Source organism: Nematolebias whitei, chromosome 14 (assembly GCF_014905685.2).
Source record: "Nematolebias whitei isolate Nwh7 chromosome 14, NemWhi1, whole genome shotgun sequence".
Classification (NCBI taxonomy): Eukaryota; Metazoa; Chordata; class Actinopteri; order Cyprinodontiformes; family Rivulidae; genus Nematolebias; species Nematolebias whitei.
This window is the reverse complement of record NC_056511.1, coordinates 37,721,972-37,744,292: the sequence shown is the minus strand read 5'-3', so window position 1 is coordinate 37,744,292 and position 22,321 is coordinate 37,721,972. Positions and strand designations below refer to the sequence as shown.

The 22,321-nt window shown below is 39.6% G+C and overlaps 1 protein-coding gene across 1 annotated transcript in view; it reads left to right on the top strand.

Moving 5' to 3' along the window:
- Nucleotides 1-4,147: 4,147 nt before the first annotated feature.
- LOC119420650 (glutamate receptor 3) overlaps nt 4,148-22,321 on the top strand; it is a 129,825-nt gene continuing 111,651 nt past the window's right edge. The window contains exons 1-3 of the mRNA XM_037688069.1: nt 4,148-4,555; nt 4,881-5,039; nt 21,379-21,618. Of these exons, the coding sequence (XP_037543997.1) occupies nt 4,468-4,555; nt 4,881-5,039; nt 21,379-21,618 (487 nt within the window). The 5' untranslated portion in view covers nt 4,148-4,467. The remainder of the gene's footprint in view (nt 4,556-4,880; nt 5,040-21,378; nt 21,619-22,321) is intronic.

Genomic DNA, 22,321 nt, shown 5'->3' with positions numbered 1-22,321 from the left:
TTTTTTTTTCATTTACCCTTTATTTATACAGGTAGTCTCATTGAGCCACGAGAACTCATTTTCAAGAGAGACCTGTTTAGGTAGCAGATGGGGGGTTAAGGGCCTTGCTCATGGGCCCAGAGTGGGGTGAATGAGGGTGGGGGCAAGTGTGGGTGCTACACCTACCCCACCCACAATTTTTTTATGTTGTCGGGGCCGGGGCATGAACCGGCGATCTTCCGATCACAGGCCCACCTCTCTAGCCTCTGCGCCATCACTCCCCATTAAATTATACAACATCAATATGTTGGATAATTTAATTATCCTATAATAATTTAATTACCCTATAATCAGCTCATTAAATAAATAAGCCACACAAGAAGGAGAAGATATTTTCTTAACCCAGGATTTAATCTTGCAAGATGGAGCAGCGTTGAAACAAAACCAGCATCAAGATGTTTACACGTCGCGTTGTCTCCACGTCTGCTCACAGGCAGTATGAGGTGTCTTTTTGTAATGGTTATCAGACAGAGGTGAGGTCAGACAGCTCTGCTTTCCAGCTTCAGCCCTTGATATCAGTGGAAGGCTCCGTGCTTCTGCAGCTCCACTTTGCAAAGACAAAACAACTCTTCACACACACACAGGGTTATACAAGTTATATAACATTTGACATTAACAAGTGAAAAACATCTATGACCTTTATAGCTCCAACATTTTGCACACACATATATAAACCCCCCCCCTCGCCCCCCCCCCCCCCACACACACACACATGGGGGAGTGGTGGCGCAGAGGTTAGAGAAGGTGAACCTGTGATCAAAAGGTCGCCGGTTCAACTCCTTGGACCGACAACATCAAAATGTGGGTGGGAAAGGCGAAGCACCCGCACCTGCCTCCACCATCATCTGCCCCATACTGGGCCCTTGAGCAAGGTCCTTAACCCCCACCATCTGCTCCCCCAGGCACCCTACATGACAACCCTCTGCTCCACACAGAGGGCTGTGGTAGCTCGGTGGTCTGTGGTTGAGTCAGGAAGGGCGTCCGGCGTAAAAACAATCGCCAAGTCTTCGTACGAGTTTGTTTGTTGTGGCGACTCCTGAGGAAGGGAGCAGCCGAAAGAAAAAAAAAATATTTCAATCATGATACTGTTACATTCTTAGCACTAAAATACTTTACTTTAATTTTTTTATCTATATTTTCCACCTCCACAAGATGCTTTCATGTTCCTTCCACCCATGTTGACGTGACACTCTCAGACCAGGTAAAGGTGTCGGGTGTCTTTCACCAGTATATGTCAGAGTGGTCCAGAATTAAGTTCAGAGTATATAGTACTAATACAAATTTATAAGTTGCTGAGCATAATGACATTCTGATTCAATCATATTTAATTTGTATTTGTTTATTTTATCCAAATAGCCAAATAAAAATCACTGTTACACAAATTAAACTTATTAAAAAATAAAGCTTTATATAGCAACCTGCTTCCTGCTCACCTCAGTTTGTGTCCAACGACACGTCGTTTCATCACATTCTTATTATGCATTTCACAAATCACGATCATGTGATCAATTTAAAATAATGACCAGAAATTTTTGTTTCTTTAAATGATCGGCAAATAACAGAAAATAAATTTCACAAACTTCATTGATATTCATAAAATTCATTTGGAACAAACACAGAACCCTGATGGATTCCTCACTTAATCTCTTCAGCATCAAATCCCAAACCGTTTCTAGTTTTTAACTTTTTTTTTTTTTTTAGCTTTGAGTTGGACGGTTCTTTTCCTCGTTTGCCATAATGATGTTGTATCCACGAAGATTAAAACAAGAGAAAAATCTCATTAACGTCAGACATATGCATGAACCCATGATTCCTACTACATCATATGGTATAAATGTGTAAATATGGTATGGTATAAAGTTTATTCATTTTAAAAAGTACAAAACAATTCCATAACAATATAAAAAATATACAAGAGATTTAAAATGAAAGGCAGCAGAAGAAGAAAAAATCTTATTATATCTGCCCCTTTTTTCACACAATTAATTCAATCACAATAATTTTCAAGTAACAGAACAAAATGAATAACTCTTTTTAATTTTTCTAATTCTAATACAAAAAACTGTCTCTTAATTTTTCTAATTCTAATACAAAAAACACTAAGCTACTTTATATATATATTTTTTAACAATTCAGCTTTGATATTTTTCTTAAATGTACACATTGACTTGGCATTTTTCACATCACTCTCTAGACCATTCCACAATCCAACTCCCTTCAGAGTAGTTCTGAATTGTGGTTCGACAAATATCTCTATCCGCTTAAGATTATAACAACTTTGTCTTTTAACAAAATTTCTTTGGATATTTAATGGTAATGTGTTATTTTGAGCCCTATACATAACTGATAAAATACTATAATCTACCAAATCATGGAACTTCAATAACTTCAGTAGATAAAATAATGTGCTTGATGGGTGACTGTAATGCTTTCTGGTGATAATTCTTACAGCTCTTTTCTGTAAAATAAAAATAGGTTTTGTAAATGTTTTACACGCTTTCCCCCAAACATCAATGCAATAGATTAAATGTGGAACAATGATTGTGTTATACAACATGTACAGAGCTTTATCATTTAATAATTCCCTGACTTTGTATAGTACTGCAATAGATGTAGATATTTTTGTTCTTACAGAATTGATGTGATTTTTCCATGTTAGCTGTTCATCAATGATTACACCCAAAAATTTAATCTCATTAACTTTACAAATCTCAACACCCTCAATTCTAAATGGATCGTCAACAGTTCTCTTTTTGTTACTAAATATCATGTAATTAGTTTTATCTAAATTTAATGATAATTTATTAAGTTTAAACCAAGTTTGTATTTTATCAAATTCTGTCTTCATCAATTCCAACATCCGTTTTACATCTTTACCCAAACAAAAAAATGTGGTGTCATCTGCAAAAAGGACACATTTGAGGAGTCCTGATACATTCACTAAGTCATTCACATATAAAATAAATAACTTTGTTCCAAGTACAGAGCCTTGAGGAACTTCACACGTGATATTGCAGAGGTCAGATCTTACACCATTTATTTGTACAAACTGTTTCCTATCTTTCAAATAGCTAGATACCCAGTGTAATGCTGGTCCTCTTATACCATATTCCAAGGAGAATAGTGTGGTCAGTATATCAAATGCTTTTTTTTAAATCAACAAAAATACTAACACAATACTGTTTTTGATCGACAGCAGTAGTTATTTGTTCTATTAATTCCATGAGAGCCAAATATCAGACATTGAACAGATTGTTGGCACTTCATTTTGATTTTAACTCCCTGGATTAAGTGAATATTTTAATCTACTGTAAATGTAACATTTTGGTGTATTTACATTAAGAAATATTTTTGTTAAATTTTAAACTCTGTGCACTTCAGAAAATGACAAACCCCTCTTTTCATTATAGCCGAATAATTCTGCCTCATGAATTAAAAAAAAAAGCAAATCATTTTGTTGGATTTGTTGCCAGTTACCTACTACCTCCAGGTTTTTTAATTTATTTTTTTTTATCTCTTTGATCTGTCTTTAAATATTAAACTAACCCACATTATTCTAAAGGTAACCAAATAAGGCTTTTTTTTCTCGCAGTACTTTATTTCTGGTTATATGAACCCTCCTACAACCAGCAGAATGGAGGAAGAGTCCAAATGACTAACACAAAAGTCAATTAGTTTTCTAATAAACAGCATTAGTTGGATCTGTTGCAGGCACAGATTAACAGGTTATAAATCAGTGCATTCACTCTCAGAAACACCTGCAGGGGACAGCGCAGGATTATGCTGCACAGAGCGCATCCTCATATGTTGGTACAGCAGGATGGGATGGCTAGATACTCCACTTATAGAGTGCACGTACATGTGCACGCACTCAAGTCAGCAGTATGTGTATTGTTGGTCCCTGCCGACTTTCTGATTGTGTGTGCTGCCTCTGCCTCTGCAGCACACACACCAAACACGGCAGAGACTGCAGTGACGTGAGGAGGAGGAAGAAGAAGACGGGAGGCTGCACTTATTATAATTCAACGTCAGACCAAGTTGGATAAACGCCCTCTTTTCCTCCCCCTCCTCCCTCTTTCTCTCTCTCTGGCCCAATTCAATGGTCTTCATCCTCAGTAAGAAGATCTGCTCCCCCTCTCTCCTCCTCCTCCTCCTCCCTCTCCACCTCCATCTTTGAGATAAAACACTGGCTTTAGATTTCCAGCAGCAGCAGCAGCTGCAGTTGCGCTGGCACACACTCACCGTGGGCGCACAGAGTGAGGGAGAGAAACTGAGGGACGCGCAGCATCCTGTGGATTTTTTTTAAATTTTTTTTGGTCTTTTTTCCTTTTTTGCATTCAAGCCTCTGTATTTCTACATGCTTCTCCTCGCTTTGCCTCACTCACACACAGACCAGGAGTTGATTTCACTTTCCGGAGGAGAAACAAAATGTGGAATCGCACAGTTGCAGCAGTCTTTGTTATTTTTAATTTGTGTGGGGAGTCATTGGCAGGGTTTCCAAACCAAATCAACATTGGTAAGTTCAAAGCTGCACGTATAGGGCATGTCTTGTGAATTAAGAAAGTTCTTTTTCTTCCCTCCTTGTGTTTTTGTCTTCCTCTAAAATATTGCTAATTTACTTAAATAACCACAAGGCTTGGAGGATTTTATGTCTTTGAAGGCAGTTTGGTCAAAATATACTTGTTTAACTGTTTCCACATTTTGTGGCTAATATAAAATACATTTGTGCAGTTTTAAATCATGTTTTTAGAGTTGTAATTCAAGGTAGAGTAATATGGCAGTGCATGTTGGGTTTGGACTAATTAGAGCTCGGTTATGTGACATTTTCTTCCATCCTGTAGGTGGACTGTTCATGCGCTCCACAGTGCAGGAGCACAGCGCCTTCAGGTTTGCAGTCCAGCTGTACAACACCAACCAAAATGTGACAGAAAAACCCTTCCACCTCAACTACAACGTTGACAACTTGGAGTCCTCAAACAGTTTCTCCGTCACACATGCCTGTGAGTCGATGCCGTCTAGTTTTATGTTGCACAGACATAATTCGTTTGGCGTGTCTTTAAATCGTAGCCCACAGTGATGCAAAAGGGATGCAAGTTCTGGGCTGCACTGCAGATTATATAAAGCTTCCATTTGTCTCAATAGCTTCCAAAACACAGATGGTAATAAGATGAAACTGCTGTTTAAATGAAATGGATCATCCTAAAAAACAAAACCCACACTCCTGCCAAGAGCCTGGCTTCATTCTTTAACTCCTCACTCATGGCATCCAAAACCCTCCAGCTGGATGATAGAACCTGACGGTTAATTAGCCAGAACAGAGGAATTCAGTAATTTTGCAGAAGCTGAGCATCACTTAAATGACTACGTTTGGAAAAAATAATTTGTTGTAGTTGCTATTACATCTCACTCTAGTGGCTACTTTAAAATAAATGATGTCATTTAACAGTGAGTGTGAGAGTTAATGTCACTCAAATGGAACAACTGTCGTGAAAATGGAAAAATTCAGATGAATTTTTGACGAGTGCAGACGCAGCTACGGCCCAAAATCCAATATTACAAACCGTATAAGAAGTGTAATGAAAAACGAGATTAAAAGAGATGTTATAGCTGCTAGTGGCTTTTTATGATCACCCACACACCTGTGTCTTACACTTCTAGAGAGGTAGAAAGAAACACCGACTAAAAAGTAAGCCTCAAACAGTTGCTGTGTGAAAAGTTGAAGCGTTGAGATTTTTGAGCTGTGGGCCTCTGATGGTCACACATGGTTGTTTTTGTGTTTTCACAGCATTATAATACAGTTATATAGGAGATATGGCAAACTAAAAAGATTTCTAACTTCCTTAAAGAAAAAGTTTTAAACTAAAAACCACCTGAAGTTTTTGGAAGCTTAGTTGCGCTCTCGTTGCACCCTGCTTAGATTTTAGAGAAAACTTTGTCTTAGAGCAGTGAGGGACAAAGAAATGTGCAAAATGAAGACAAAAATCCAATGATAAAAAAAAAAGTTGTTGGATTAGAAAGAGTTTGCAAAAAAATTAACAGTTCTAAAGTTAGTGTGACTTCTACTTTCAGTTGAATGAAAGAAATTCATCCATCCATCCATCCATTATCTTTACCCGTTTATTCCAGTTTGGGTCACGGGGGTCGCTGGTGCCCATGTCCAGCAATCACTGTGCGAGGGGCGGGGTACACCCTGGACAGGTCGCAAGTCCATCACAGGGACACATAGAGACAAACGAGACAAACAACCATTCACTCTCTCACTCACACCTAGGGACAATTTAGAGTTACCAATCAGCCTAACATGCATGTTTTTGGTCTGTGGGAAGAAACCGGAGTACCCGGAGGAAACCCACGCATGCACGGAGAGAACATGCAAACTCTACCCAGAAAGGCCCCTGGACCGGGTTTGAACCAGGAACCTGCTCGCTGAGAGGCAGCAGCTCTACCAGTTGCGCCACCGTGCTGCACAATAAACAACAATAGAATGCAAATAAAGTGAAAATAAAAAGTGGTGTTATAAAACAAAATCAAATCAAGGTGCCGTATAAAACCAGGTAAAATGCTAAAAATCTAAAAACAGGAACATGTTTGCTTTGATTTTTCTATTGAACTTATCAGTTGTTTAATTACCAACCAACTGGCCAACCAACCAGAATCTCCCAAAATCATAAATTGTGCAAAATCTGTTTGATATCAAAATGAGAGTTCAGGCATGTCCAGCTTTCTGTGACCTGTCTGAAGTTTGCATGACATTTCTCCTGTAAGGCTGCCTGAGCTGCAGAGACAGTTGCGTTAAATCACTTAATATATATATATATATATATATATATATATATATATATATATATATATATATATACATACAGTATATAAAATCCTTATTGTCTGTGGAAGAATGTCTTGCAGCTTTTTGTGAGTTTTGTCTACAGCACAGTAAATTAATTGACCTACAGCTGGTTTGTGAAAAGTACATTGAGCTATGCAAGCCATTCTACCATACTTTTATTTACTACAAGAAAGGTTTTGACAGAGTTTGGCAAGACGACCTATGAGCAATCATGAGACAGCTCAGCATTAGTAGAGGCATATTTAACGCCATGGAGGCACTGTACAAAGAGCAAGTTAATGGTCGTAACAACTTCAGCGAGTGTTTTCCAACTATAGTTCGTGTGTGCCAAGAATGCCTACTCTGGCCAACACTGTGTAACATGTTCTTGGAACATACTGTATATCTGAGACACTGATAGAAATAGATTCCCCTGTAAACCTGGAAGGAAGAGAAATCAGCGATTTTCGCTTTGTTGATGATATAAACCTTAAATGATCAAGCCATTCAAGCAAAGAACCTAGACATTATGAGTTGTTGTCATGGCATGGAAATTAGTCTTAAGAGTACCAAGACCTTGGTTTCTTTCTTTTAAACAGGAGCCTCTTAAAGTGAACATCAGGGAGACGGAACTCGAACAAAGTAATTCATGCAGAGGGTGACTCAGTTAAAAAGATCAGGACAAGGATAGTTAAAGCTGCCAGTGTCATCACACAAGAGACACAAGACATAAACTTGTTTGGAAGGACAGATCAGTGTTGATGGCTACCAGAGATAGACTCCTACGTACAGTGCTGCTGACTCTGAACGCTCATCATCCTGGTTTCATTAATTGTTGTTATAGATGCAGAGGGCTGTGAGATTCTTCCACAGCCATCAGCATCTATAACAACTATTAAGGAAACCAGGATGATGAGTACCAACAACATGTAATTTCCCTTTGGGATTAATGAAGTATTTTTGAATTGAATTGAGATAGAGAAAAGAATATGTGCATTTGGAATGACCTGCCACCGCCACCTGCTTCAGGTCTACTCGTCCTCCCACACTACTAATGCTGAAATCCACCAGAGGCCATATCCTCATTGGGGATTATGATTCCTTCCTAATGCAGATTAAGAAGAAGAAGTTGAAGTGATTTGCTCAATAGTGAGGCAGATTACATCTGTAGCTGGACAGGGCTCCCTTTCCGTTGTCCTCAACTCTTGCTGAGGACTAGTCCAGGTGGAGGATGCTGTTAAATGACGTCTGTACTGCCCTCATGGCTCTGGGCTGAGAGGCTGATGATGATGACACAATTTGTTACCAAAACCCTCAACAACATACTGTTCCCTATTGAGCTGCATGTTTTGTATAAATGGCATATATTTATTTGTTGTTGTTTTTTTCCTGATAGCTGGGGAAGCGTGAAATTGGACAAAAATTGTGATAGAAACCAAACAGAATAAATATAAGGGTTCTTCAATGCTTTTGTGTCGGCTCCCATAATTAGTTATTACATAAAATGTCACATTTAACATGTTTTTCAACCATGCACTCTGACACATAGGAGCTACTGTTTATGAACTGAATCTTAATATATTCTCATATCAAAAAGATAAAAAAAATATGCATTAGCACCCACCTTTCCAGACTTTCCCTTCCCTCTCCATCAGTGTTTAAACAGATATATGTGTGGCATATATACCATACCATACCACTTTATTTATAAAGCACTTAAAACAGCAACAAGGCCAACCAAAGTGCTGTACAGACAAAACAACAGGTAACACACAAAGCAAAATACAAAATGAGGTAAATCAGAATATAGACAAAAAACGATGCAGATAATGACGACAAACTAGTGTAGCGCATACAGGATCAAAACACAGATCATCTTGTGTTGAAAGCTATTGAATAGTAGTGAGTTTTTAAACGGGACTTGAAAACCGAGAGGGAGGGGGCCTGTCTGACAAGCAGAGGTAACTCGTTCCAAAGTCTTGGTCCTGCTACAGAGAAGGCCCTGTCACCTCTGCGCTTAAGACGAGTTCCTGGAACTGTGAGGATCAACTGGTCCGCTGACCTCAGGGAGCGTGGTGGGACATACGGTTGTAGCAAATCAGAGAGATGGGGGGGGGACACTGTTCAGTGATTTGTAGACATACATGAGTATTTTGAACTGGATTCAAAAGTGAACCGGTAACCAGTGCATTGAGGCCAAAACTGGTGTAATGTGCTCTCTTTTGCCTGTACTGGTTAAAAATCGGGCTGCTGCATTCTGGACCAGTTGTAGGACCATATGAGAGTAGTGGCTTTGGTTTCAGCTGAAAATGTTGCTTTTGTTCTCCACTTTCTCTAAAATGGTTGAAATCAGACAGTTTGAAACAGGTTCTTAGCATCACATTCGCTTCTTCCAGCATCACAGAATTACAGATCTTTGTATCCACACTTCTGGATATAAATAGCTTGTTGTATCAGCTGCTACACGCTGACGTCTGTGTGGTCATCTCCTCAAACGTGATGGATCTGACATGACGGACTGTGGAGTCTGATAATTGGCCTTTTCGTTCCTCCTCTGCCATGTAGGGCTAGTGAGTTCTATCTGGAGAATTAATTTGTTATCTATCTCCCCACCAACACTGAACACCACGCTTTTGTGGATCAGCTGGAGCTTTTTGAACTCTTGAACCTAATGAAGTGTGAAAAGAAAAAAGTGGGAAATGAACAAACCAGTATCTCATACATTCAGGGCTCTGGGCTATCTGGATTTGGTGCTCACAAACCGAGTTTAGCACTTTTAGCAAACTATATTTTGTAACAGTGGCCTGCAGCAGCCTTTGGGGGAAGAAGCTGTTGGTTTATTCACACTCTTACGCCATGACACCCCACAGTTCCACTAAAACCTCCCACCGCCGGCTGCTGAGTTATTACAGTGAAGCAGCTGCTGGGTCAGCGCTCAGCTTAAGGGCACTTCGGCAGTTGGTGCTGAGGAGGACGGGCTTATTACATGCTTAGATTGCCCAGGTCAGGAGAAGAGCACAAATTAGTGAAGATGTTCACAGTTAAAAACTGACACAGACGAAACCCATACCAATTGTTTTTGAAAGCAGCTTAAGGGGTTTCCTAAAAGGATAAGAAGAAAACCGTAATAATCTGGGGGATTAATTTCAACGGGTTAAGCTGAGCTAAAGCTAATACTCAGTATAGTTGACAAAGAACACTGAGCAGCTCTTCCCGAAGATGAGCCAGGGTCAGTTTGTAACTTGAAGGTGCACAAAACCACAGATTTCTTATTATAACTCTGGATAGCATACTGCTGCTTTTCTTGGCAGGTGTTGATGCAGCAAATGAATGTGATGATCAAGATTAAACACGTTTCTATTCTGGTGAGAACTACAGTATAGTCAGTGCTTTCCCTTGACTCACCTCACCAGATGTAACAATATAAGCAAGTGTTAGGGTGTTAAATTTGCTCATTCTTTCTTATCTTTAGGACTTGGGACATTTTATAATGTTCTAAATGTTTTTTATCTTATTGCTTTGGTTTTCTATCTTATTTTTTTATTGTCCATTGTCACGGCGCAAAAAGTGGGAATTGGAAATACTCTCTGTCCATCTGTCCGTGCATGATGTGAGCACAACAACATGAAAAATAAGCAAGGTACCAACTTCCTATCTGATGTGTGGCTGCATAGGTGTAAGAGATGCTCCAGTGATCGCAAGGAAGGTGAGCAGTCCAGAGACAACACACAGAGCCACCGCAAAGTTCAGATAAAAACGCTCAGTTCAAATAGTTCTCTCTGGAGAGATCTGTACACACTCGGGGGGTGTCGAGGATGACCAAGGACGAATCCAGAGTCCTGAAATGATGACAGAATGTTTATTCAGTCAGGTCCCTCTGATTAGTCCATAGATTTCCTCGGTAGGAGGGGGGGAGGGGCAGAGCATCAGATTTACAAAACTTCCAGGCGAATTAAGATAAGGTGGCCTGTCTAGGCCAGTCAGGGAGCCAAATTCAGATAAACACAATTGTTTTGGGGACAGGCAGAACTTTAATGACATCTACCTTGAGTCTGTGTTGATCTACTCGATTCCAAAACGTCCAAATTAAATGGCCACACCAATGGACCGTGCCTGAGAGTAACACTGCTTGTTTCTATTATATAAAACAACTTGGGATGAATAAATAGAGCATTTATTTCTTACTTTCTTGTGTTATTTTATTACAAAATTAAAAAACAAGAATTTCTTGAAAGGAACGCTTAATGAATTTCGTGCCAAATTTTTAACTGAGATCATCTTATCCATCCAGTGGTTTATGAGATATTTTGCTTACAAGAGTTACTCCATTACCCAAATTGTAAGCAAATATATTGTGCAGTTTGTTAGCACTTGATGTGTTGGAGGTGACTCAAGTATATTACCACCAAACTGTAGCTTGGTCTCTGTTAAACTGACAGATTTTTGTGGTTGGTAACGTTCATTAGCTGTGGAAGCCATTTTGAATGAGGTTGACTCCAAAAGTTAGAGTTGTAGATGTACACCTAATGATTACTTCCTGAAAGTTTCAATAAAAAGGGTGATAAAGATGTGAGAGAGTAAATTAAAAACATGTTGCATTGTTTGCTTTTTGTTCAGAGCTCAGTTTTACTCACCGTATAGATTCTGGCTAAGCTAAAGCAGGACAGCCCAGATGTCAGTAAGCTAGCTGGGTCAGTCTGTAATGATTGTACAAATCCCTGATGGCATATAACGTCATTGATGGCAGCGAGGATCAATGGGTGGAAGGCCAGAGTCCAGCAGCATATGAACTGTTTGTGTGTGGCTTCCAGTCCGTTTCCCAGTACAGAAAATCAATCCTCACCAAACTTTACTTCCCCGCAGCTTCCATTAACCAGACAAGCAGAATTTTCTGTTTTGATGCTTCCCGCTGCAGATACAAACATCTACAACCAACCAGTTTCCAGTTGTGATGAGTTGATTCTGACATAAAGACACTCGCTGCGTTGTTGTGTTCATTGTCTCAACCACCAATCTGTGAGTGGAGTGATGTTGCTGCGGGATGCACTGACGTGACACCTCGCTGCAGACTACGACTGACTGTGCGCATAAATGGAGGAATGGGAAGGTTGCATCCATTGAGTCTGAGGTTAGGGCTGGAAAAGACAGGGGAGGTTCAGCTGGAAATCAGGGGAAAGACAAGAAAAACATTTGTTTAAATGATTTTTCATTAAGCGTTGAAATGGTTTTAACCAAGGTTTTCATCTACAGTATAAAAGCTGCATTGAAGTGTTTCTTTCTGCTGTTTGTTCTCTCCATCCTCCCTCTGCCGTGACTCAACCGGTGTGTTGCCGTTCAGACAGAGGCTAATGTTAGAGCACTTCAGTGTGTAGGCAACGGACAGTCCCACTAATGCAGCACAGACCAGTTCACACAGCCAGATCTCCTCCTCCTCTTCCTCCTCCTCCTTCTGCCCTTCTTCTTCTACATTGTCAACGCTGCGCTCGCTCCTTTGACTCATCAGCAGTGTCAAAATCAGGACATTTTACTTTTAGCAGACCTTCCATTCAGATTAGCTTGTTGAATAATATGCAAATTTGGTGGTAAACGTGAAAGTGATGCTGATGTGTTCAAATCTGTCTCATTATTGTTTGTTTTCTTATTTCATAAGAAGCAGGGACTTGAAGGCAGCATATGTAATTTGTTTTTAAGCAGCTTTCGGAGCAGGTTATAGAACAGGTGAACTGTTTTAAGGCAGAGGAAATTTAATTTTTGCTTAGAGACCACTCATGTTGGCTCTGAACGTTGTCATATTCTTTGTTTAAGGAATGCACATCACCTGCTGCTTTAAACTCAGATTTATGAGAAGAAATGATGAAATTATAGCTGCTGTGGTCAAACATGGTGAATGGAGTTTGTGTTGATTATAACTTTTAGCTGCTACCTCACCAAAGTTTATCAGAAAATATGTCAAATTGACTGAGGCTAATTAGCTGTGGAAGCCATCTTGAATGTAGTTGCCTTGAAAAGTTTATCATTTGAAGATGTTCACTCTGGAAATTGCAAGTTTCAATAAACCTGTCAACTGGTCCATGAGACATTTTGATAACACAGCAGGGAATTGCACACACATACACACACACATATAAACACACACACTGAAAGCAAAATCATTAATGCACAAAACATTAGAACCAACCCTGTTAGCAAAATATTGAATCAAACACTGGGCAGATTTCAGTGGATTCTCACAAAGTATTGGCTGTGTGTCTAAAACTCATTAAACACAATTCAAGATGGCTACCACAGCTCAACTAAATATGTTGTGGTAGTAGCTGAGAGTCATCGCCAACACGTTCATTGTGCACTTTTACACTTCGCAAGCGCTTACATTTTTCAATGAGACTGTGAATGAACAATTATTATCTTACCTGTTGCAGATAGCTCTTTGAATGACCTCAGTTTAGAGAAAGAGAGTTTAATTCTGACCAGACGGGTGAGCTAACAACTAGTCTTTATATAGCTAAGACTAAAGTCGATCAACACCTTGAAAAAATTAAATTTCCAATATTTCATATCAATTCATGCGTAACACTGTGTTGTAATTTTTTTACAATGCCAACAGTTACATGGTTATATACACAAAATTCAAAAGCAAAAAGCAGTAGCTGCAGCTAGCTGTAGCACATCTTGTGAAACATAAGTCTCTTCCTGCTGTATTACCATAATACATTCAGCAAAACTACCACAAAACGAGTGATATTGTAAAGATTTATAAAACAGAGTTGCTGTTTTAATACAGCAGCAGTTCACATTTTTCACATTGTTAGCTCACCAGTCAAGTCGGAACGAAATTGTATTTTTCCAAACTGAGTTTGTTCAAAGAGACATCTTCAGCAGGTAAGATACTGACCGTTTGTCATAACCTTACCCCAGAACCCTGTTTGAAAAGATTGGCATCCTTCAAATTCAAGCTAACTGCGTCTTCTTGTTTCCAGACAGCACATTCAGTGAACACATGCAGTTTGATCAACAAATCAAATATGAACACAGTTTTTCCCAACGTGTGGAAAGATGTCTTTAATTAACTCACTCACGTTGTGAAGATTTGAAGCTGTGAGGCTACTGTAGGCTTGTTAATCTATTAGAGCATTAGAGCCCCGTTGAATTTGTTAAATACAAACGTCAACTAAGCAATTTTGCAGAACTTACAGAAGCAAAACAACTGGGGAGTCATCAAAACTCTGAGAGCTCACGTAAACTGACAAGTCATGAATGATGCATGAAGAGAAACGAGGTACTCCAACTGTTCGGCATGAAGAACACCACTTCCTGTGACAGTTGTTGTATTTCTGTGTTCTGTGGCTGCAGTAAACAATGAGGAGACAAATACAAGATAATTACTGAAGCTGCTTTTCTGTATAACACGGAGGTTGCTGATGATCAAAACTAAAATGTCCTCTGTCTGATTTCAATTACTGTAACATGTTCAGCTTAAAAAACACACTGCAGGCACCTCGTTTGCCTGCGACACATCAACATTTGCATTTGAAGGCTTTAGTCTTTCGCTCAGCAAGGATTAAACAGAAACAGACACTTCCCCAGGAGCGTCTTCTTTCATCACGGTGCACTAATAAAAATATCTGACTTTGTGCCGCTGCAGCCAGAGTGTTGTCATCTCCATGATCTGCACCAAGCTGACAATTATTTGTCCTTAGATTTGTTGTGGGATTTAAAAAAATGGGAAACATGGGCGCACAATGGCCTTTTCCAAGCAGTATATTCACCGGGAAGAATCGAGGGTTTGATCCTTAGTTTAATGGGAACTTTTAAGGTCCATCGCTTTGGGGTAAGACATGACTCATGGCCCGTCATGCAGCATAAATATGTTACGTTTCTTTGAGCAGAGTGGCAGTGATGCTAAATTAATGTCTTAAAGTTCAATAGAGGCATTTATTATCAGTTAACTGAAAATGAATCTGCAGTGTTGCAAATTATATTTTGCAGCAGCTCAGAGCTGCAGCATTTAAAAATTATATATTTTCTTCAAACTGAGTGGGTCAACCCTAGGTGGAGATGATGCTGTGAAATGGCAAAATGGTCTTGGATAGCTTCAGGGGGGAGAGAAAGCTTCTGAAGATGTGCAGTTCGTCTCAGATCCTGTGCATCAGAATGTGCTCACATGTCAGCGGCGGTACGGAGCGACGGTGATCTCTTCTGACAGCCTACAGTGGCGTTGCAGCAGTTTGTTGCAGTCTCACACAACCTCCTCCATCACGACCGCCCCTGAAATCTCTGCTATTCTCCTAACGCTGCCTCAGATTATTCAAGGACAATGTGGAGTTGTATAAAAGAAAGACGAAATCGCAACTGGTGCTCGTGAAAAATTTAAAGGGGATGCTGGCGTACATTAAGAGGAGTTGTGTGAGCTTGTTTTTATAGATACAACCATCATTGATATTTCACATACATACAAACATGCATATATATCGATAGATAGATAGATAGATAGATAGATAGATAGATAGATAGATGTGTATGTATATGTTTGTATGTATATATACTCTATCTATCTATCTATCTATCTATCTATCTATCTATCTATCTATCTATCTATCTATCTATCTATCTATCTATCTATCTATCTATCTATCTATATATATATATATATATATATATATATATATATATATATATATATATATAGTATGTGTGTGTATGGGGGGGTGGGGGTGCGTGTGTGTGGTGTGTGTATGTAAACCGGCTTTCTAGCATTTGAGGAAAGTGTACTTTTTGGTCATTATATTACTCAAAAGTTTAGTTTCTTCATATGATCGGGGTGGTTGAAGATTAATCTATGACAGTCAAAGCCACCATTGGCCACCCCCTGGCTCCACCATTGCACCTGGTGGTGCATATAATTGCTCCCCACATTCACCAGCATCTGTCATTCTGCGCTGCCTCAGACAAACAAACAAACAAATAAATAAGATATCCCTGTTGCCGCACATAGTACAATTCCTATCCACTTGAATATCTTGCACCAAAAAACATTAAGGTTTTCTGGCATTCTCGGTTTAATTTAATTCCATAGAAACACTCATTTTGAAAACAACAAACATTTAATTTTAAATCCTCCAGCGATGGAGAACCTCACGTTACTACTTGTTGTCATACTAATGACCAGATAATGGGTGCTGATAAAATGTGAAACTTCAGTCAGGTTCAAAACGCTGTAGGTGAAAATTCATAACTTGTTACCAGTCAAACTAGTATTACTTTACCAAAAACAGAAACAAAAGTTTATCTCTTGTTGTTTTGCATGCCCAAGTTTTAAACAAAAATCATCTTTAAAAAGTTTTAGCCTTTTTTTAGTCAAATATTAAAACTATAGTATGCATGATTAAACACAACATAAGATCCTGTGTGATATGTAAATGATGTATGTGTTGGGGATGACTCTCAGTGACTACCACACCAAGTGTTATCTCAATATCTGTAAAACTCAGAGTTACAGCCATTTTTGTTTTAAGGTTCATTAGTTATGGTGGCCATCTTGAATGGAGTTGGCTCCAGAAGTTAAATTATTCTGTAGATGTACATCCAATTCTGAGAGTTTCATTAAAATCCATCCACTGGAGAATGTGATATTGTGCTAAAAGACACACAAACACAGGCACATAGACAATTACATGAGGTGATAAAAATAGCAAATGTTTGTAATAATTTGCAAAGTTTCTAAAATATTGCTGATTATTATATCTAAACTTAAGCCCATAAAATATTTTTTATTTTAAGCAGGGGGTTACAATCTGCAAACATTCTGTTCTTCACGGATCAAAACAAACCCCTCCAGTACTCCCAACACTTTAATGTTGTCTCTGAGCACCGACCATGCTGATTTCTCAGTCCTTGGATGATATTTTTTACAGTTGATGCAAACAATGCGTGGGTTGAATGTTTGCAGCACTTTCAGAGTCGTGCAGTAATAATAACGTTCAAGTGAACCTTCCTGATAAAGCTCCAGCAGCCTCCGGCCAAACCTACAACTCTGCTGCAGATTTTTCTAGTTGTTCTTGTTGGTTTTTAATTCAGATCAGAGCTAATCCCACAAGTGTTGCCAGTCTCTCAGTGTAATGAGCAGGGAGTCACCCAGTGGAAGCAAACATGTGGTTTTACAAAGATGTAATTGGAAGTGAAACGAGAGCTCCAGCCAACTTGCTGCAGCACTGCCAGAGGAGAAACACCTACTCAGCCTTCACTTCATACGTGCCCCGTTCTGTGGGTGCGAGTCGTCAACTGAGACAAATTGGGCAACGTTGCGGCCCATGATGAGAATGGAAAACACACAACACAGAGATCAAACTGTAGTCAGCTCCTTATTAGCCATGATATCAGTCATAAAGCTCAAAGTGTGGAGAAAAGGGCACAAGTCTCCCCCAGGCTAGGCTACTGGGCTACAATGCCAAACAAGAATGCTTTTAAAAATGTTTATCCGGCTTCTGAAACACTTTTTCCTCAAAAGCAACATTGTTCAAGAACATTAGCTAATATTAAAAGTCTATAGTTTTGCACAGCACACTAGTTGAGCTTGTTGCTGCTCTCTAGTGATATGTGCGCTGAGCATAAACTGTTTTTAGATGAATGACTCTGTACTGCGTGCTTTATGACTAAAGTCCCTTCTGATAACTATTGATAACTATCTGACAGAGCATGACTTTTAAAAAAATGGTCAAAATGTCCCTTTAGTATAATAATTAGGTCAAATTACCCAGCAGTTCATCACATATAACCCCCTGAGATCCTACATCCTAATGTTGAGGACATTGGTTTTAGACCGGTTGTCCTTATTCAGCGGGACTAGATGTTAGGTTTTATTTTAATTTTAAATGAAATATATTTGTTTTTAAACTAATAATTGCCAAGACAATTTTCTTTTTTGTTTAAAAACACCAAAGATCATGCTCAATAATCCAGGTAAAAATAATCTGGACGGTTTATTTTTTTACTGAGAAGTTTCGTCCTTCATCCAAAGGACTTCTTCAGTCTGAGGAGCCACAACAAACTGATTCCCACAAACGGCACACTCTCATAGTGGGCAAAAGAAACAGTTTGCTTGTGATAAGATGGTCTCCGGTGCCCGCCCTCTCCCCGGTCAACTCCTCTGAGGCAGCCATGCCTTTAGGGTTAGAAAGTTCTACTAATCCTATATAGCTAGAGGAAATTTAAAAAAAAAGTTTTTTAGGGGTGCCCCTGCGACACTTCGATTTGCACGTTTTTCATTATTTAGAAACATGAAATAAAAAATTTAAAGAAACCTCCACAGTGACATTATGAAGACTAACTGCTGCACTGATAATCCGAATCCTGCAACCATTTGGTCACTTTGATACAATGATATTAGCAATTACAGCCAATGTCTGAAATGACTGAGGACTAATATAATAATGAATTCTGCAATATGAGGATTAGTGGGGACTGTCTTCTTCTTAAAACTAGAGGGGTGTTGGACTCATTAAGGTCTTGGTAAAGTTCTGCTACGTATCAACTAAAAAACATGTTTTAAGTTATAAATTCAAAGCTTTGCCCTTATACAATTTTCAGTAAATACCGTATTTTACAGCATATAGGTCGCAGTTTTTTTGCATAGATTTGTCAGTCCTGCGACTTGTACACCAAAGCGATTTGTATAAATTTTTTTTCCCATATTCATAACGCAATTTTTGACTGAAGCTTTAAATTTCTAAGAACTGCAACAGCTAGTGGCTCCGGCTGCGATGGATGGATGGATGGATGGATGGATGGATGGATGGATGGATGGCGCCACGCCGCCCAGGTGAAATGCAGCTGTTTTGACCATTAAAGTGCATTTATTAAGGAAAAGTTAAACTGAGACACACCTTTGCTATAATTTTCATTCATTCAACCTTTATTTAGACAGGTTAATCCCATTGAGACCTGATTAATATTGTCGAGGAAACAAATAATTGTTTTTAAGTGTTAATCTTGTTAAATTTCAAAGAACTGCAACAGCGAGTCCTCACATGTGCACTTGCTTCACTCAGCTGGTGCATGCAGAGGAACACTGGGGAGCTAGCGACTCCGGCCGTGATGGATGGATGAATGGATGGTGCCGCACCAGCGCCCAGGCTAAATGAAACAGTTTTGACCATTAAATAAACGCATAATAAATGTAACAGGTCAGCCAGCAGTGATGCATAATAAATGTAACTTATATGCCAAAAATTACAGTATATTTCTTCACCCAGCAAATAACAAAACAAAACAATGGCTGCCTCAGAGAAATTTACAAAGTGAACAGAAATCTATTTTTACAGCTAAAGGGTTTCATTTTCAAGGATGAAAAATCTAAGTGACTGGATTTTGTTTTTCTTTTATGTGACTTGTGCAGTCTGAGCTTGCCAAATATCATTCACAAGAGTATGATGACCGAAGGAAAAGGACCAAAGTTGATTGATTTGCAGCATCCGAAAAGGTCAAACACCGGAGCAGCTTCATTGTGATCTTACACATGGAGGATGTCAGTCATGTGATCACGGTTCTTTGTGCTTCCACTGCAGACTGCTGCAGTTTGGATCGGAACATGCAGTTCTCTGTAGAGGACTTGTAGCTCAACGTACAGTTTGTCCCTGAGGTGACCCTAAAACATGTCTTTGTCAGACTTGACCTTTTATCTGACATGCGTTCTCCCACGCTTTGTAAGAATCTGGATTTCTTTATTTATGCCTCCAGTTTTGTGCAGACTTGTCACTGTTTTTTGTCTTTCTATGGGGGCAATTCCTGTACATCACTGAGGTGGAAGCATTGGTGTGATGTGGAAACCATGAAGTACTTTGAACATCTTACTCATTTTCTTCTAAAGCATTCAAATTTCATGCACCTGTACCCACTTAATCCTGTTCAGGGTCATACGGGAGTTGCTGCCAGTCTCTTGGACTCAATGGTTTTTCTAGTAGATGAAGATGATGAAGATAAACTAACAGTGGAATTCTCCTGAAATCATCTTGAGTTTCAAAAGTTAGTAAGAATAGTCACGTTTGAGTAAGTAGACTGGCGGCCTGGGGGCCGAACCAGGCTCACGGATGAACTCAGTTCGGCCCACCAATGGGTTCGTTTTTAAAACAAGATTTTAAACCATAAAATACTCTTACTTAATGACAATAACTGCTGGATGTCCAGCCCCTGAGCTCTTGGTTTTCAGTAACTGTGCCCCCCTGAACAATCTAGTTGAATAGCCCTGAAGTAGACCTTCACTGTTTAAAGATTTGTGCATTGAAATGAATAAGTTTGAGGGTTTTTTTTAAGTTGGGGTTGTGTGGAGAAGTTCTAAGCTGAATATCTTACCTGCAGCAGACAGCAGTCAGCGTGATCTAACATAAAGTGAAGGCTATTTTGGCAAGTTCAGACTACACAAGTGATACAACAGAGTACAATATCCAATCATTTAGTTCTTTCTTGGGCAGCACGGTGGCACAACTGGTAGAGCTGCTGCCTCTCAGCGAGCAGGGCCCTGGTTCAAATCCTGGTCCGGGGGCCTTTCTGGGTGGAGTTTGCATGTTCTCTCCGTGCATGCGTGGGTTTTCTCCGGGTACTCCGATTTCCTCCCACAGACCAAAAACATGCATGTTAGGCTGATCGGTGACTCTAAATTGTCCCTAGGTGTGAGAGTGAGAGAGTGAATGGTTGTTTGTCTCGTTTGTCTCTATGTGTCCCTGTGATGGACTTGCGACCCGTCCAGGTTGTACCCCGCCCCTCGCACAGTGATTGCTGGACATGGGCACCGGTGACCCCCGTGACCCAAAATGGAAGAAGCGGGTAAAAGATAATGGATGGATGGATGGCTGGATGGATGGATGGATGTATAGTTCTTTCTTCCTTGAAAATAAAAGCTTTGAGCTGTAAAAATAGATTTCTGTTCACGTTGTAACTTTGTCTGAGGTGGCCGTTGTTTTGTGTTTTGAACAGATTTTTTTTGTGTTCAAGCATAGCACTCGACAAAGACCTGACCTAACGAGTGTCATTAAACTTATCATGTTCAAATAAAATAAAATTCTTAACTCCTTGTAAGACCAAGTGGCTCATATTTAAATGAACAAAACCCATTTCCATCAGGCTGCAGGTGGGCACAGATAGGGCTTGTTATAAATCATTTATAGTGCTGCAGACATTTGCATGCTTTTGTTTCAGGGTATTTGGCCATTAAAAGATGTGTCCGGTGCACTGAGTTCCATATTAGTTCTGGTTGATTAACCAAGCAGTTGCATTAACAGGAAGGAGAAGTGAAGGGCAGCCACGGGGAGCCGACATCCCATGTGGCAAACATTGATTTAGCTAGCTACTACTTTACTCACATGATTAATATCATCCAAACCCACCCAGCTTAAACTTATATCTAATACTTAACTTCCAGCACTGATAATTAACAGAATAATTACCGTTAACCTGCACCATAGTTTGAATCCGAGCTATAAGGTTTGTCTGACTCAAATGCATTTTTTTTTCTGTGTCACTAGTCTGCTCCCAGTTCTCCAGAGGAGTTTACGCCATCTTCGGCTTCTATGACCGGAAGTCCATGAACACGCTGACCTCCTTCTGCGGGGCTCTGCACACATCCTTCATCACGCCCAGCTTCCCCATCGATGCCGATGTGCAGTTCGTCCTCCAGATGAGGCCCAGTTTGAAGGGAGTTGTTCTCAGCCTGCTGGATCATTTCAAGTGGGAGAGGTTCGTCTATCTTTACGACACCGACAGAGGTGAGAGAGTCCCGCTGGGAGGGGTACACCGTAAAAAAAGTGCACAATATTTTTAGTGAAAATTTTCATGAACGAGAATCACAACTACAGCACACTTCAACACCTCAACTTTGTTGTTGTACTGGCACACTCAGCTTCACTTCAGAAATACCATAATGGCTGTGGTGTTATCATCTTTGGATGCATTTTGAGGCCTCAGTCATCTTCCCAAGTCAAAATGAAAATGTTGAAATTAATGAGAAAGTATTCTTTAGCAGAGGTGTATCAGTCAGAAACACTGACTGTAGAATCACCAGACCAAATGTCCTCTTCTTTTCTCATTGTTGGTAAATGAAGCAGGATCCAGTTTATGGAAGCTGCTATGTTGTATACAAAGTATTTTTGGAATCTGAACAACAGCAACATGAGGCTTCAAGTTGCACCAGTTTCACCGCAGGTCATTGGTGTTTGTTTACACTGAGAGGGGTGGGATTTAAACCTGTTCTGGAACCAGACTATGGAGATGTGGGTCCTGTAGCTTGCACCTTCAACTTTCCAGATCCCATATGATGTGTAGTATTACTTTTAAGTGTAGTATTCCATATGATGCCTAGTATTACTTATGATGTGGAGTATTCCTTATAATGTGTAGTATTCCATATGATGCATATTTATTACTTATGATGTGTAGTATTCCTTATAATGTGTAGTATTCCATATAATG